Source organism: Pinus tabuliformis, chromosome 4_1 (assembly GCF_031772625.1).
Source record: "Pinus tabuliformis cultivar Carrire ecotype Pingquan chromosome 4_1, CPIR1, whole genome shotgun sequence".
Lineage (NCBI taxonomy): Eukaryota > Viridiplantae > Streptophyta > Pinopsida > Pinales > Pinaceae > Pinus > Pinus tabuliformis.
Window position 1 is genome coordinate 576,578,931 of NC_142303.1, and position 17,639 is coordinate 576,596,569.

Here is a 17,639-nt window from a genome sequence, read left to right on the forward strand (position 1 = left end):
CCAAATGGGAGCAGTTATGAGACCAAGGAGGCTTCCAATTTCGCTGTGTTGCACTAAGACTCTGAGACCATGACCACCAGAGGAGACCTCTGCTAGAAAAAACCGGAAACACTACATTGATGCCTGAAAAGACCAGAACAAATGAACCTTGGAGAATGCGCACCATCCTGATAACTTCCATCTACGTACCTCGAGCTCGGGCCTTCATTAATGCGGATTAATTACCTGCCACGAACCGCCTTACCCTTCTTAATTACTCGCCAGTTGCCGACTCCGCGTGCTCCAGCATTAACACCTCTTAAGGACACCCGCATCTGGGTTTGAGTCTTCCTTCGACTGCATATCACTTGTTACTATAGTATGGAAGGTGGAAAGTTGGTTCTCAGAAGCTATGCAAGATATAGAGCCTTCATAGAATTCCCTTCCACTGTCCACTCCTAAATTAGCAAGAAAGTCTGCCAGTTTGTTCCCTTCCCTTCTGATGTGTTTAAAAGAAATAGCTTAATTGTGAATAAGCCATTGCTGTAGTAGCTCGAGTCGAGTTGCCATTCTCCAGCTGCTACTGACCTTGTGAACCGGGGATCCCTGCAGAAGTTTTAAGGCCATGTGTATGATTATTTGGGAGTCCCCTTCCACTATAAGAGGAAGGAGCCCTATTCCTTGCGCTAGATTAAGCCCTCTCCATAATCCTTCCAATTCCGCTGCATTATTAGTATTCCAACCTATTGAACCAAAAAAAGTGATAAGGGGAGTACCCTGGTGATTTCTGATGACTCCACCAAATCCTGTTCTCCCAGGATTTCCTTTCAACGCACCATCAAAGTTGAGTTGAAACACATTGACTGGCGGTGGAGTCCAGCTTGCTGTTGACTCTTGATACCTTGAGTTGTTGTCGATAGAAGAATTCGGACTCTGTAATTTTATCTGCCAGTTGTCCCATATAGCTTGTTCCTGCGGTAGTGATGGGAAGTCCTCTTTGGACCAGCCTTTGATGGATAAAGTTTCTTTGATGTTATGGTGCAACCCGGTCCATATCTGCTCAATCGTCAGTGATTGATTTTTAAAAATCCTTCTATTTCTCTCCTTCCAGATATTCCACATCAGTAATCCCTGTATGAGTTTCCATAGTGTGTTTAAAAGTTTTCTCTGATATGGCTCTTGGCTCCAGGTACGAAGGGTGCCTTTGATGTCCCCAATCACGCTGCCTTCCTTCTGACAGCAGAATGTAACCTTTTCCCACAATTTCCTTCCAAGCGGACAAGTTTGCATGAGATGTAGTGCTGATTCCTCTTCCTGTTTGCAGTTGAGACAAATGGATGGACCAGAGAAGCTCCTTTTTCTGAGATTGTCCCAGGTGAGAATTCTATTGTGTGATAGAAGCCATAGAAAAGTAGAAACCTTCGGCCATATGGAAATGCTGAAAAAAGTTTGAAGTAAATCCATCTGGTCCTGGTGCCTTCCCTGCTTTTAGTTGATTCACCGCCATTTCAACCTCCTGAAGACTTATGGGCTTGAGAAGAAGAATATTGTGCTCTTCAGTAATTAATCTGGGTATATTTCGGATAATTTTATCAATAGCCTCTGTTCTGTTTATGTTAGGTTCCTGATTCATCTTCTTGAAGTAATTGAGGAACTCCTGTTCGATTCCTTCGTGGGTTTCAATTTTGGTTCCATGCTCATTGTTGACATAAGAAATTTTATTGATCATTCTTCTTTGCACTGTGGTTTTGTGAAAGAATTTCGTATTCTTTTCACCCTCCTTCAACCATCTAACTCTCGATTTTTGCCTCCAGAGAGTTTCTTCCTGTAGGTCCCTTTCGAGGATTTCATTTTTTATGGTCTGCTCTTTCTGGGCCAGCTCTTCCGAGCATCCTTCAGAGAATGTTGTCTCTTTTCTTGATGAAGGATTTCCTTGGCTTTGAGAATGTTGCCGAATATGGATTGATTCCAACGTTTAATTTCCCCTTTGAGGTACTTTAGCTTCCTTTGGAATATAGACATTTTTGTTCCATCAGTTGGATTAAATTTAGCCCAAGTTGTTCTGACAAATTCATAGAAGTCCGGATGAGTTAGCCAAAAAGCCTCAAACCGAAAGGGTCGCCTTATATTGCTACCAGGCCGATTCCAGTGGAGGGCGATCAGCCAGTGATCAGAGCCTGAAAAAGGAAGGATAGATGCTGTGAATTCTCCCCCTAGATGAACTGCATTATCAGAGATCATAAATCGATCAAGACGCGAAGCTATTTGCATGGGTTCTGGCCTTTTATTGTTCCAAGTGTAGAGGCCGTTATTTGAAGGAATATCTATCAGCCAATTATTTTGAATGAAGTCGTTTAATATAGAGCCATCCCTGTTTATTTTGCAACGCCCTCCTTTTTTTTCCTCCATTGTTGCAATCATATTATAATCTCCTCCTGATATCCATAGCGGGTGTTCCCTCTCTGTATTAAGCTGATATCTGGACTCCTAATGAGTATTTTTTTTGAGCTTTATTAAGGACTGCCACCAGGTTGTCCACTTGTCTATCAGGTATTTTGTCGAAATTTCCTGTTTTACAAGCTTGTTCTAGGCCCAAGATATCTAGCTCACCAATATCTATTGATTCCGTGTCCTCCTCCATGATTTGAGGTTCTTGATGGTATCCATCGCTTTCCTTCTCGTTTTCTGTGTTGGGATCTGTACCATCTATATCCATTTCAGGGAAGCTCCAGGTGTTTGATGCAGTTTTAAGCTTATTACCCCCTTGTTCTACATTCGGTTCCCCTGTTATCATTTTGGATCCTTCAATCTTCTCCTGGCTAGATCCTTTTTGATTGAAGGGCCTATTGTCTGGATCCGGCATTTCTTCATTAGCTAGGACTTCAAAGCTATTGCTAGTAGAGGGCTTTGATTGATCTACTGGGGGAGTCTTTGTAGAGATTACTGATTTTTTATTTCCTCTTCGGCGATTGAGCACCTTAGTGAAGCCATCCGGCGTTGGGTTTTCCTGGGTATTTTGAACTGAGGGTTTGCTATTTAAAGGGAAATCTCTGTAGAGGTGTCCTAGGTCATGACATTTTCTGCATCTAAAGGGTACATGCTCATAATCAATTAACTGTATCCATTCCACATCTTCATGAAAAAGACTTATTGTATCAGGCAAAGCTTGTTTAAGGTCCATGTAGACGCAGATCCGTGCATATGAGGTGTATCTGTGCGTCTTTGTTTCTTCTGATATCTTGACGAAGTCGCCCAGAACATTGCCTATCGCTTTGAGAGACTCCTCTTCCCAGTATTCCAGTGGCAAAGAATACAGCCTGATCCACACCGGTGCGCAGCTTAGGTCTTCTTTATCAGGGTTGAATCTTTCGATCCATTCTTTGAGAAATAGCCCAGCAGAGTTAAAGAAATAAGGCCCTCCAAATAGTTGAAGACCGCCGTAAAAAACCCCTTAGGCCCTAGATGCAAGGTTATGTGTCCTTTTGGATGCCATTTAACATTTATCCATGCTCTCAACACTTTCTCGTTTGGCCATATTCCAATAAATTTGCCTATGAGAGCATGATCTCTCATATACTGAATCCTGGCATTGATGCGATGGCTTGGTAGCTCTACTTTTGGCCTATGCGTAGCTACTGGTTTGCATGTGGAAGAGCTGACCTTTGGCTTGTCCTTCTGTGCTTGTTCAGTTTGCGTTTGCTGACTTTTGTCTGCGCTTTCATCATTGTACTCCTTATCCCTCTCTGATCCCTCGATATTCCCTTGCTTGTTATCGTTTGTTGGAGGAGGTGCCCGTCCTTCCCCCTGAGGGGGGCTCATTCTTGCCGCCGGCCAAGACCAGTGGGTTGTGACCTACTATACTACCACGTACTGTTCCTGGCGAGCTCTGTCCGGAGGACCTGCCGTCGCAGGTGAGTTCTGAAATTGTTTTAACCTCTATCTCACTTGAGGAGTTATGAGAGGAATATAAAGCTATCCAATGTGACCCATCTCCCATGAGCATTGGTCATAATGACAAATTCCTCATTTGCTCATTGCATAAGGTGAGAGGGTGAAGAAGTGGCATTGAATATAGTGAAATGAAATCACATGGGATCAATTGTCACCTATAAGGCTTATACCTAGTAACGAAGACTTCAGAGGAAGGTCAAATCACCATTGCAAGGCTTCTTGGCTCAAAGGACACTTAACCATGCAGTTTTTCACCATAATCAAGCCTATTTAGCTTTCTATCCCAACCTATTCATAGATCCCTTCTCTTTAAATTAATATTTGTTTATTGCTAAGCATCAGTGGGTGGCAGTAACAATAGTATTGAGTAGGCACTGACAAGTGCACTTAGTTTGAAAGTTGGGAAGTCAGATAATTTGGGGAATCATTATCTGTCAGATCATATCTTCCTCTGAACATCGGAAAATAATTCTTGTTCGAAGTATATCCATCAAGCTATCAGCACTCTGTTATTCATGTGTGTATGAAAGTCACCTAATCATACTGCTTCATAAGTAACAAGAGTCATTAGACATCATATTATAACATCACATCTCCCTCACAATGTTTAAAACGTAAGCTTACTTAAAACATAAGCATTGAGCTATATGCAACCTTCTCTTAATCATATGGTCCATGTGCTGGAATTATCCAATCATAATCATGCAGCTTATATCAAAATCAGTTATCAAGACATGCCTTTCATCAGGAATCATCGGACAAGAACAGTCATTGAAGATTTTATGGCTCCCTCTTAAGCCTTTCCTGAAGTCAGATGAGGCAACAACTTCAGAAAAGGTCTGAGTCATCATAGTCCTAGTTGTATCATCCTTCATTGCATCAAATTACCCATTTCATGATGGCAAGGAGAATTTCTCATCAGGCATTCATATATGTAGAACCATTCTTCACAAAATCCTGATTTAATGCAATCAATATATCATGTTCTTTTGCTTATTTTGCTTGTATACTTGCTTCTATTTTTCACAAGGATTGATAGAGAATTGGTCAGAGTGCTATGCACTTCTTCTAGATGACCTTCATGATTGAAGGCTTTAGGTGAGGTTTACTTCTTATCAAAGGTGCGACAATTTCCTTTACTGACAGATCCTTGAGAGGTTTGATTTTGGCCTAGAATTGTTGTTCCTTTGTTGATTCTTGTTTCCACTTGTAGCTGCAAGCTCATAGTAATTAATGATTTTCAGTCGTCACTAGGATGTCATGTCAATCATGTTTCGTGATACAAGATTAATGTAAGGCAAATCAATGTAGGATCACAACCAAGTTCCATCATAGGTCAAAATTTTAGAAGGCTACTTCCTTTATTACAAAAATTGTAACTGTCTTATTTTTTCACAAAATCATTGTCCTAAAGGTCTTTGATTTACTGACAGAATGTGCTTTAAACAAAATCATTTTCTTCAGATGATTGCAAGAACCCTTTACTTTTTCCTGTTGATATTGGGAGTTGTAAAGATCCATACGTGATTTATTTTAGCTCAGGGTAGGCCAAATAACTCTACTGCTCAGATAATATTCTAATGATGTTGATGATCTTGAGGGCCAAGATTGAACATAAATTAAGAAGTATTTGGAGAGAAGTAAACTTAATCCAAAGGCTAAGTAAGTTTTTAAAGGGACTACTAGATTATTGATCACATTTTCACACTTCGAGCTATTGTTGAAAAGGCTAGGCAACAATTCTCAAAATCATTTTATTGTTTTGTGGGTTTCATGAAAGCCTTTAATTTCGTGCCATCGAATTCATTGTTCCAGAGATAGCATGATATTGCAATCTCTGGTCCTCTCATTGTTGCAACTTGATATTATGAGAGGAAATCTGAGATTGTTTTAGGTTGGTTTTGTAGAACTCAAGGACTTCGACTTTATTAAGAGATCTATTGGGCTTAAGTAGGGATGTTCCTGCTTCTTGACTTTATTTGGGATCTGTGTTGATGAGATTAAGGAGTACATTAAGGGGAACACAAAGTTTCATACTGATATTTGACAACCTCCATTATTCTTGACAAGTTTCATAATGGAGGTTTGCTGACAAATAATGCTCCAAAATTTGGGGAAGTTTTATGTAATCAGGGTGAAGTACAGCTACAGGAAGAAATATAACTTATTTTCTTATAGAGTACTAGGATCCAATATTATTATAGTTTTTGTGTTTTTACAAAAGAAATTATCTAAGTGCACAAGAGTAGCATGGTACATTCTACAAATTGGGTGGGAATGGCAGAGGTGGTGTCCGTGTAACACTACATTGAATCCAGAGCATGGACTAGTACATTTAATAGGAGCATGAGTGCAAACCTATTCAAACCTAAGTACATTATGAACTTAGAGGTTATGAAGCTCAAGGATGCATATCATTAGTTGATATAAATGGATATTAGATATTAGAACATGAAATATGAAACCTCAAGATTCTGAACCTCAAGTTGCATATGAGACACGGGTTTAGATGGGCCTTGGATAGTTATTTAATCATATGAATGAAAAATAGAGTACAACAACATGTGTTACATTGACGCCTTCAATTGTATAGTTCTTGAGGCTCAGTTGCAACTCCAAGGCTCATATGGTTTTGAGATTAGTACACAGTTTCTTAATCTTTGTCTTGCCTTACAAGTGTTTGAGAGGGATCTGTAGATTCTTCTCAGTGGAATGCATATATTGTTTGTAAAATTGTTTATTATACGATCATCTAAAGAAAATAAAATTACAAGAATATGGGCTCTAATGCCTCACGGGTCACAAGTATAGTGTTGTTGTGGCCCAGTTTGCAACTCTGAGATATCAGAACATTTGGAGAATAGTATAGGGATTCTTCTCAATGCATGTCCTTTCCTTGTAAGACCTTGATAGGGGTATATAGATTATTGACAATAGAATGCATATTTGTCTGTATAGTTGTTTATTATGTAATCATCTAAAGGACAACAGAGTACATGAATATGGGTTAGACTGTCTCGTAACTGTATAGTTGTTGAGGCTCAATTGTGATTACGTGATCTTGGAAGATTTTGAGAGTATATAAACGCTTCCCAATGTATGTCCTTTCCTTACAAGACTTGGATAGGGGAATATAGAGTCTTATTATTGAAATTTAGATTTTTTTTTTTTTTTTTTTTTTTTTGTATAATTGCTTATTATCTACTAATCTGAAGAAAAACAGAGTTACAAGAATAGAAGTTTAAATGCCTCAGAAATGTACAGTTGTTGAGGCTCAACTGCAACTCTGAGAACACGGAATATTTTGTGACTCTTATCGATCAATGTCCTTGTATTGCAAGACCTTGATAGGGGTATACATATTTTCTCAATAGGACACACATGTTTGTATAATTCTTTATTGTCCTAATCATATGACGAAAACCAGAGTGCACGAATATGGGTCTCAATGCTTCACAACTTTTAGTTGTGGAGGCTCTATTGTGACTTGGAGAACTAGGAATACTTTTAGAAGAGTATATATATTGTTTTCAATCCATTTCCTTGCCTTGCAGGACCTTGAGAGGGGTATATAGATTCTTCTCAATGGGAAACAATTGCCATTTGTATGGTTGATTGTGATCCAATCATCTGCAGAACATGAGAGTGCAAGGATTTTCAGGGGATCTACATTCAAAATAAGGCTTGAAGAGAATCTCCACTATCAAATCAACCAAGGGTAGACTTGCTTAAAATGTGCAATCAAAAAACACTTTACTTCTTAATCCTCCCTACAAAGGAATTTTCAATTGCAAAGACTAAGCACAAAGAATACTGTGTGACTAGCCTTTGACCTTGGGTAAGCTAGCTTCCATGACTGTCATGCCATATGTGTTTTTCCAATTAGACCTAGGCATATGTGGCATGAGAGTCATGTGATATTATCCTTTGACCATTTTAGTCGCTTTTATGTAAAGTGATTGGGAGTATTAAGACTCCTCCATTCATTATTTAAATCATGGAAATGATACTAGTAGAATTGAGTGAGATTTTGGGTGAGGTTCTGTAAATTAGACCTTCTTATCCAACTGAATGTGCTATTATTTATTCTCGAGCACCAGAGGATGTGCTTCCTAATGGATAGAAATAATACCTTGTGAATTTATTAAAAACATTCTCCCAGACAGGCCTGCTTCTACTTATGTTTTGGAGAAAACATATCATCTGATTGTTCTAAACATCAAAACCCAATAGCCAAACTCATTCCTATACCTCTTCAATATTTCTCCATTCCAACTAGGCTGAATGATCCTGAATTCAGAGGAAAAGTACCAGCCTTCTCTTCATGCAATCTCAAAACAACTTTGAGGGCTAACCTACCTTATTTGGATGAACGGAAGGTATTAACACATCTATTTAGGGTGCATATTTATGTGCAGTTGCGGCTTTTTCAGCACAAGCATACACCACAGTGATGATTCAGTTTTTTGCTTGGGCTGAGGTGAGAAATGGAATTTTATGAACAATTATGCTCAGTGTTCCTAGAACAGAGTTCAGATTATTATCATCCTTGTTGGCATGTGAAGGTTTGTCATGCCTTGTATATTCTCATGATCTATATGTATTCATTAAGTTAGTGAAACTGGAACCTCCCCATTGACATATTTTCATTGCCAAATTTCCAAATGCTATAAAAAAAAAAGGTTGAGCAAGGTTGCAGTGAGTGAACTCCAGTGTTTTTGCTGAGGCAGAAGCCATGCTTCTTTCAAATCAAATGTCTAGTGCTACAATTCTCAAGGTACTTTAGGACTTGTGCTCTCTTTCTTCCCCACTTAACGAGGGAAAGGATGATTAGGTACCAACTTATAGATATCATGATGAAAGTGTTATTATAATCACGAGTCTAAATTTAGCTATTGAACTTCTATGGCAACAACTAGGTCTATGCATCAGTAAGATAGTAAAATTGGTCATCTTCTTTACCTATTGTACCTTTGTCTTCTGATGCTAATGGATTTTTACTCCCTCTACGACCAGGCACATAGAATATCTTTCCATATATTGACCTATTTTTGTAATATGTGAAAAGTTGCAACCTCATCAAATGACACTTACACAGCTAGAATACACCAGTGCTACCTCTAGAGAGATAAGACCAGCTGCAAGTTCATCTGATTCCTTAGTGCTCAAGATATTGGCCCATTGTATACACATAATCAAAGGGAATATCCTTCACTTTGACAAGTGAAAGAACCGGTAAACTCAAGGCAGAAATATCAAGATGAGTCCATACACACTACATTATTAGATTGACTTGGTAAACTGATATCCTGTTGCATGTTCAGATTGTTGGGGTTACCTTTAGATTCTTTCTTTTTTTATTGTACACACTTTAAACACATACCCAACCCATTTCCTCGTAAGCATTAATAAGCATAGTATGATAATATGGGGCATTTTCCTGGATCAGATTCCATCTTAGCTATTGCCTCTCCTTTTGGGTAGATGGAAAGTTAAGTGCATTCTAAGGGAATTTGATTGCTTGTTTCTTTGTGTCAGGATACCTGCAAATGTCCTTGCTGACATCGTGACATCAATGTAAGAGAAGTCCTTATAATCAAATGGGTATTTATCCCAGGAGTTTACTCTTGTGCATTCTCACATTTTCAAGTCTTGCATATGTGCCAGAAATCATAGACAAGTACCCAAACTTGGAAGAAAACTCAAATTTACTATGTAGCTACCTAACCCAATTCCAATTCAAGAGGTACACAACTCAATCAATAATAGCACTCAAAGGGTTATGATGCTACTAAGCTCCATTCCATACAAACAGAGATCTCAACGAGTTAAAATTCAAGCCATGGACCATTGAAGAGTTAGATCCAACATTCAGTATTGCAATGAGTGTATATGAAATACACCAATATTATCTATGCATTCATAAGCAATATCTGACAAACACCTTTGGCAACTAGCCTTTAGTTTTTACAAGAGATGCATGAGAATATATGAAATAAATCAATCTTATCTATGCATTCATAAGCAACATCTGAAAAACAACTTTGGCATCTAGCCTTTAGCTTTTACTAAAGATGCATGAAGCATTATATAAACAGAATGCAATCTTTTGGGAATTCCATTCAAATGTGGAACATTACTATGGAAGCCAAGTTAAGAATTGATATTAGATCTTGCATGCACATTTCATGGATTGTTGTAGTAGTGACATAAAAATGGACTAGGTGAGTTATATCATATATGTCAAAGATAGTCTAAAGTGAAGTATGAAACTGCCAGCTTAGCTATAAACTTGGCTAAATGGTCCAACCTAAAACTGTGATCCTTCCTTTATTGCTAAGCATCAGTGGGTGGCAGTAACAATGGTATTGAGTAGGCACTGACAAGTGCACTTAGTTTGAAAGTTTGGAAGTCAGATAATTTTGGGAATGATTATCTGTCAGATCATATATTCCTCTGAACATTGGAAAGTAATTCTTGTTCGGAGTATATCCATCAAGCTATCAGCACTCTGTTATTCATGTATGCATGAAAGTCGGTCAATCATACTGCTTCTTAAGTAACAAGAGTCATTAGACATCATATTATAACATCACATCTCCCTCAGAATGTTTGAAAGGTAAGCTTACTTAAAACATAAGCATTGAGCTATATGCAACCTTCTCTTAATCATATGGTCCATGTGCTGGTATTATCCAATCATGATCATGCAGTTTATATCAACTTCAGTTATCAAGACATGCCTTTCATCAGGAATCATCAGACAATAACAGTCATTGAAGATTTTATGGCTCCCTCTTAAGCCTTTCTTGAAGTCAGATGAGGCAATAACTTCATAAAAGGTCTGAGTCATCATAGTCCTAGTTGTATCATCCTTCATTGCAGCAAATTACCCAATTCATGATGGGAAGGAGAATTTCTCATCGGGCATTCATATATGTAGAACCATTCTTCACAAAATCTTGATTTAATGCAATCAAGATATCATGTTCTTTTGCTTATTTTGCTTGTATGCTTGCTTGTATTTCTCACAAGGATTGATAGAGAATTGGTCAGAGTGCTATGCACTTCTTCTAGATGACCTTCATGATTGAAGGCTTTAGGTGAGGTTTACTTCTTATCAAAGGTGCCACAATTTCCTTTACTCACAGATCCTTGAGAGGTTTGATTTTGGCCTAGAATTGTTGTTCCTTTGTTGATTCTTGTTTCCACTTGTCGCTGCAAGCTCATAGTAATTAATGATTTTCAGTCGTCACTAGGATGTCATGTCAATCATGTTTCCTGATACAAGATTAATGTAAGGCAAATCAATGTAGGATCACAACCATGTTCAATCATAGGTCAAAATTTTAGAAGGCCACTTCCTTTATTACAAAAATTGTAACTGTCTTATTTTTTCACAAAATCATTGTCCTGAAGGTCTTTGATTTACTGATAGAATGTGCTTTAAACAAAATCATTTTCTTCAGATGATTGCAAGAACCCTTAACTTTTTCCTGTTGATATTGGGAGCTGTAAAGATCCATATGTGATTTATTTTAGCTCAGGGTAGGCCAAATAACTCTACTGCTCAGATAATATTCTAATGATGTTGATGATCTCGAGGGCCAAGATTGAACATAAATTAAGAAGTATTTGGAGAGAAGTAAACTTAATCCAAAGGCTAAGTAAGTTTTCAAAGGGACTACTAGATTATTGATCACATTTTCACACTTCGAGCTATTGTTGAAAAGGCTAGGCAACAATTCTCAAAATCATTTTATTGTTTCGTGAGTTTCATGAAAGCCTTTAATTTTGTGCCATGGAATTCATTGTTCCAGAGATAGCATGATATTGCAATCTCTGGTCCTCTCATTGTTGCAACTTGATTATTATGAGAGGAACTCTGAGGAACAATGAATGAAACCAATATCTAGTGGTAACAACAACCTCCAAACACGTTAGAAGGCAGTGAAGTTACAGGGCTGACCTGGTCATGACAAGGGTCTCTAAGATGCGTTTGGTGTGGTGAGACCCCCACAACACGTGGAGATATTTCCTTAACAGAGGCTGATCATGATGCTAGCTTGGTTCAAGGTTCATATACTTACTCTGTTTGTTCTGCTGCTACGTATGCATATATATGCTCTTAGGTATACTACTAGATATACTACTGGAACTAGAACTGCTAGTGCTGCTTCAAAAAAAATTAGTGAATTAGCAATAACATAGTAGTGAGCTTGAGTGGACCCTGAGGGGGACTCTACACCAGCTAGGATCTGTCCAAGTTAGATATCAAGCACACTTTCACAACCCAACACTGGATACTCTACACCAGATAGGATCTATCCAAGTTAGATATCAAGCACACTTTCACAACCCAACACTGGATATTCACTGAGTTTGGAAGGAAATAAAATTTAAAAAGATTGCAGATCTATTTGATTGAGAAATATTCGGAACAACATGCAGATTTAATTACACTACAACACATTCCTTGCTGAAAAATGATCCTTTAAATAGAATGCAGATCTATCTTATTCCCCACTATTTTCACCATCTTCCCATACACTATCAACAACTCGCAAAACAACAAGGAGATCAATACTTTTCATTTCCAGAGAAATACCACCTACCACATTATCAATAGTTTCAAAAGGGAATCAGTTTCTTTATACCACAGATGGAAAAGTTCCTTTAAGGGGTACTCCTTTGGGGATCCTATTATTAGACTTTGTGGGTGGTCCATTTATTGGAAACACCAAATGAACTCTATCAAACTTGCAATCTTTGCCTCGTCCTTGTAGAGTTATATAATGTGTTGTAGAACCTTTCTCATAATTCAACCTAGCTAGTTGTCTGCCACTGCATTTTTACCTCAAGATATCACTTCTTTGGAAATGGTTCTAAGGTTTGCATAAAATTATGAACCCATAGTTAAATATGAACCTCCTATATCTCCTAATGACTTCGCAGTAATACATGTATCCCATTGGATTGGAAGTACCACCGAATTATAGGGGCTGGTTGACAGAACTGGATTTCAAAATGTCATTACCTAGTGGAGCCCCAATTTCTGGTAGGTCTTTATCATTAAGTACCTCTATCATATCATGCCATGAGTGAAACTTGATTTGATGTGCTTACCCACCATTACATGGGGGCCTTTTCCAAATTCATATACATTGTTGCAACCCTTTGCTCAAGCACAATCTACTCCACCACTTGTTCCAAAGATTCTTTCATGGTGTCAGTTGTGTCATTAGACTCGATATCTTCTTAAGCTCTGCACTAATCCACCTAACTATTTTCAACATCATGCAATGCCAAAAAAAATTTACAGTCTATTCAAGAGTGATTAAAATCTATATTTATCTTTTTCCATAGATCAGACACTGACACACAAGATAGAGTTCCGAGTCATCATTGTGCTCATACAAAATAAAAATTCAACCTTTCTTACACAAAGGCACAAAAAGAGTTGAAATATGGGCATTTGTTTGGAATTCACTCTATGTGCCACTGTACCCAGTTAGTTTTATTGTTATGTTTATCTGGTTTTACTTATAACACTTAAAAAGAGGATGAGAATGGAAACAGTAAAGGAGTAGAGAAACATCTTCCTCTGCGAAAACAGCAACTATGGTGGAATGGTAAACGCTCCTCGCATATTCACACCTTGGAAACCTTATCTCGAAATGAAGCTAGTCCTCACTTGCATTAGAGCAAATCCATTTGAACCTTGTTGGGCCTTGAAAGAGAGATCAAATTTCTCCAAACACCTCGTAAACAAATATTCTTGTAAATTTTTTATATTTTTTAATAAAAAACAGCTGAAAGGTAAGATAGGCCCCATATAGTTGACTCAGTAATAAAATTTAATTATTTTTAAATTAGATTTTTTTCATACAAAACATGTCTGCTTGAACAGAACATACTGAAAAGGAAGATAACCCGATAACCCCATATAGTTGACTTAGTAATTAAAATTTTAAGTTTATATGGTATCAAATTCCTCATCAAATTTCTTTCCACATCATCCAGTGGTAAAAAATATATCGAAGAATTCAATATATTTTAATACACAATATATATATTTTAATTTTTTTACATAAAATTTTATGTTTATCATATCAAATATTTTATATTTATAAGAAAGATTAAGTTTCTAAGAGTTTAATATCTTTTAATATGTAGCATATATTTTTAATAGACAATATATTAAAGGGAAAAATAATAAGATAACTTTTTTGTAAGTTAGTAAAGTTTCAATATATTACTAAATAAACATACAATACAAAAATAGTAGTTGGTTTACCAAACCGGTTGTAGAAGAAGATTCTCTTTGTCACACATTTAACCAGACATGCCATATGATTTTTTTGTCTTTACTTTCCCTTATATAGTTCAAAAAAGTTCCCCTTCCCACTACTACTATATGTAGGTCTGCCTATATGAATAGCTATATAGCTCTGATCTTCAGACCTAAACTTGACAAAATAACTACAATACTACCTATATAAACATAACACAAAACTAAACAAAAGATTGGTCGATGCCATGATCAACTAACACAATATTATTTGCTTGGAGTTCTTATCGTCGTTGGCCCCATTGTTGGGTCCTCCACAAGGGTTGTCGCTGGAGCCTCTAGGGTTGCCAGTGGACAGCCGCCTGCAGTGCAAGCCTCTTGAACTCGATACTTCCTCAAACGGGCGAAATCTCCTATCTCTACACCCATCGATATATCCACATTATCGATATAATTTAGATAGATTGAGAACATTTTGTTAAGATCCCCAATTCTGCCAACATGCAATTTCTCTATGTTAACCAAACCCTTGAGAGCCTTTTGATGAGCCCCAAAAATGTACAATTATTTGGGCTCATTCAACCTCCTAAGTTGGCTTAGTCCACCATTCTCATTTGTTTATTGCATGTTTTTGATTATTTTTATGTTAATAGAGTGAATTTGGTTAGTCATTATGCCAACAAGTCTAATGGGTGCTTTGTGTAGCCTTTTTGGTCAACTTGGAGACAAAATTGAAGGTCTTAATGAGCACTTGGCAGCCAAATTCGTGGGAGAACAAGCTAGAGGATTTGTAGGGAGGTGTCCCCCTCATTTATGGGCCCTTACCTCGAGTTCTCCACCATCAGCTCGGAGTTCAAAGGCCACCAAATCAATGAGCACAAGGGCAGCCAAGCAAGTCAAGTTGGACTGCTGTTAACTCCAAGTCTTGGGCAACCAAGTCCCTAACTTTTAGGAGGACTGTTGGGTCCTCAAATTGTATAAATAAGAAGGCTTGGGGCCTCATTTTGGTTAGCTAGTTGGTAGTCATTTTTGGTAGCTAGTAGTTAGTCATTTCGTAGCAGCTAGTTAGTCAATTTGGTTTTCGCTCTTTGTAAGCCAGTTTTGGCATGACATTAGACTTTTGATTATGAATAAAAGCAAGCAGTTTTGGATCAGATTTTGAGTTTTTAAAGGAGCCTAAAGCTCTCGGGGTTGGGCCCAACCTGAGAGCTCAGGCCTCCTTCCTTTGTATCAATATTGTTCCTTTCGCATTTCGTTTCCATTTTCCTCTACATGCATTCGAGTATAGTTGCTGATTTGGATTTCCTGCAGAAGTCAAACAGATTGGTTTTTATCAGTTAGAACTGTTGTAGTTGTTTGGAAGTAGGCTGAGGCATTACTTAGACTGATTCATGCACTTTCATATTTAGCATTGCTTCTTCATTCCACTGCCATGCATGAGTTTCCTTCACAATTTATATTGCTGTTCATTGATTTTATGTCACAGGTAGCTCAGGTTGAAGCATTCTTGTTTTGGTGACACTCACAAGCATTTGTTCCATTTACACTGCTTTCTCTCATTCCATTACTTCGTCCTCCATCTTGATCACGCATGCAAACACATTTCTGACCTCTGCTCCGCTCTGTTATCTCCCAAAATCTTTCACTCCTCACGTAGCTTCATCCTCTAGCCTTTTCGTTGACATAGCCCTCTACCTTCCATCCTCCTCCCTACACTCACTTCCCATCCTATTCTTCCACTTCTAAAGCCATCACCAGCCTTATTCCTACCTTACACATCTCCCCCTACCATTCCATTATCCCTCCATCACTCCAAACACTCCAAACACTCACGGTAGGTCATCCTGTAGCCAGTTGTAGACATCCTGTAGAAAACAGAGTATCCTGTAGGATTCTCCACAGCCATCCTGTAGGAGGCCACTCTCTCGGTTGCTGAGCAACTGAATGCGAGGAACCTCTATGGATGGGTGCTAAGGATCCCTAGGGACCTCTCCTAGCCTCCCCAACCTATCCCACGCTTTCCTTCCTTCTCCATCCCATCTGCACAACCAAACCCTAGTTAGCACAAGATCGCCATCATTCCACACACTTAAAGGAAAAATACAAAAACATAACTTTCATGATGCAAGTAGTTTAGATCCATGCATTTTCACTTATTAGAGGTAATGACAGCATTGGTAGAAGTTTCATTTACATTCTTTGCATTGTAGAGGTCAGACTAGTTAAATTAGGGTTTCCTAGGTTTACATGCTTTGATTTGCTTTCGGTTCATTTTTGTTAAGTAAAGTAGCTTTCCTTTGAGATTAGCTTTCGTCCATCAATTAGCAAGCTTCTTCTGAGAGCCTATAGAAGTTGGCTTGAGCCCTAGCGGACTTGTGCCAGCTGACCAAGTGACAGTTGCGACAAGAGCTAGTACTTGTGCATATAGCACCGCCGCTTCCAAGTTTGTACGAACTACCGGGTTGATAAAATTAAGAGACAGGAAGCCCCAGGAGTTGTAGCATTATTGCTACAATACTGGAGCTCACCATCTTTTTGGCGCCGTTGCCGGGGAAGCGGCAGAGTATTGGTGATTGTTGCTATTCTTCTATTTTCTACTACAACCTTCTGCTCAGTAGTTCATTTCATTTTCATTCTGCAAAAGTAGCATAGACATTTCCTGCTTTCATAGATTAGTATTTCCTGCTTTCATAGATTAGCATTTCCTGCTTTCCTAGATTAGCCTTTCAATTCCACAATTTCAATTTTGCAAGCGTAGATTAGTATTTCAATTTTGCAAGCGTAGACTAGCCTTTCCATTCCTGCAATTTCATTTGAGCAAAATAGATTAGTCCTTTCCTGCTTTCATTTCAATTCCGCATTTTCATTTTAGCAAGATAGTTAGTTGCAGTTCAATCTATTTCAGTTTTGCATGTAGAAGTAGAAAAAAAGCAAAAATCAAGCAAAAAGATTTCATTTCATGCCTTGTAGGAGTAGAGATAAGTTAGAAAAATGATTGCACAACCCCCCCACTGCTTCACACAGCCAACGTTCCTCTTCGATGGCTGTGATGAAAGAACCCCTGGGTGGACATCAAGACATATTTGAAGAACCTCTAGGAAAAGAAGAAGAAAACATTCCTCTGGAGCAAATGGCTACAAGCAGAAATGTTGGGAGCAGTCCCTTATCCAAAGATGAATTTGCAAATCAGATCGAAGATTTCAAGAGTGACATGAGGCAGTTTCTTGCCATGCAACTGTATACCTTGCGGATCCAAAAGAAGCAAGAAGAAGCCAAGAGGGCTTTGGTCATTTTTTGTCCTAGGTGCCTTAAAAAGCATCCTAGGAATGAATGTCCAATGCACTCCCTAGAAGTGTGTTTTGTATGTGAAGAATACCATCCTACAGATCAGTGCCCTTCCTTGCCCAGAATCAAAGCT

General features: G+C 38.2%; 2 protein-coding genes across 2 annotated transcripts; both read right to left on the reverse strand.

Annotated features, from left to right (window-relative positions):
* Window positions 1-501: 501 nt before the first annotated feature.
* On the reverse strand, window positions 502-1,101 carry LOC149177225 (uncharacterized). Its single transcript, XM_089421694.1, has one exon. The coding sequence runs from the start codon at window positions 1,099-1,101 to the stop codon at window positions 502-504; it is 600 nt and encodes a 199-aa protein (XP_089277820.1).
* A 732-nt stretch (window positions 1,102-1,833) lies between these two features.
* LOC149177226 (uncharacterized) lies at window positions 1,834-2,388 on the reverse strand. Its single transcript, XM_089421695.1, has one exon. It carries the CDS (start codon window positions 2,386-2,388, stop codon window positions 1,834-1,836), a length of 555 nt encoding a protein of 184 aa, XP_089277821.1.
* Between the last annotated feature and the right edge of the window lie 15,251 nt (window positions 2,389-17,639).

Bases quoted from the DNA above. Each gene is read 5' to 3' on its own strand.
- LOC149177225 (XM_089421694.1), bottom strand. From the start codon at position 1,101: ATGTGGAATATCTGGAAGGAGAGAAATAGAAGGATTTTTAAAAATCAA.
- LOC149177226 (XM_089421695.1), bottom strand. From the start codon at position 2,388: ATGGAGGAAAAAAAAGGAGGGCGTTGCAAAATAAACAGGGATGGCTCT.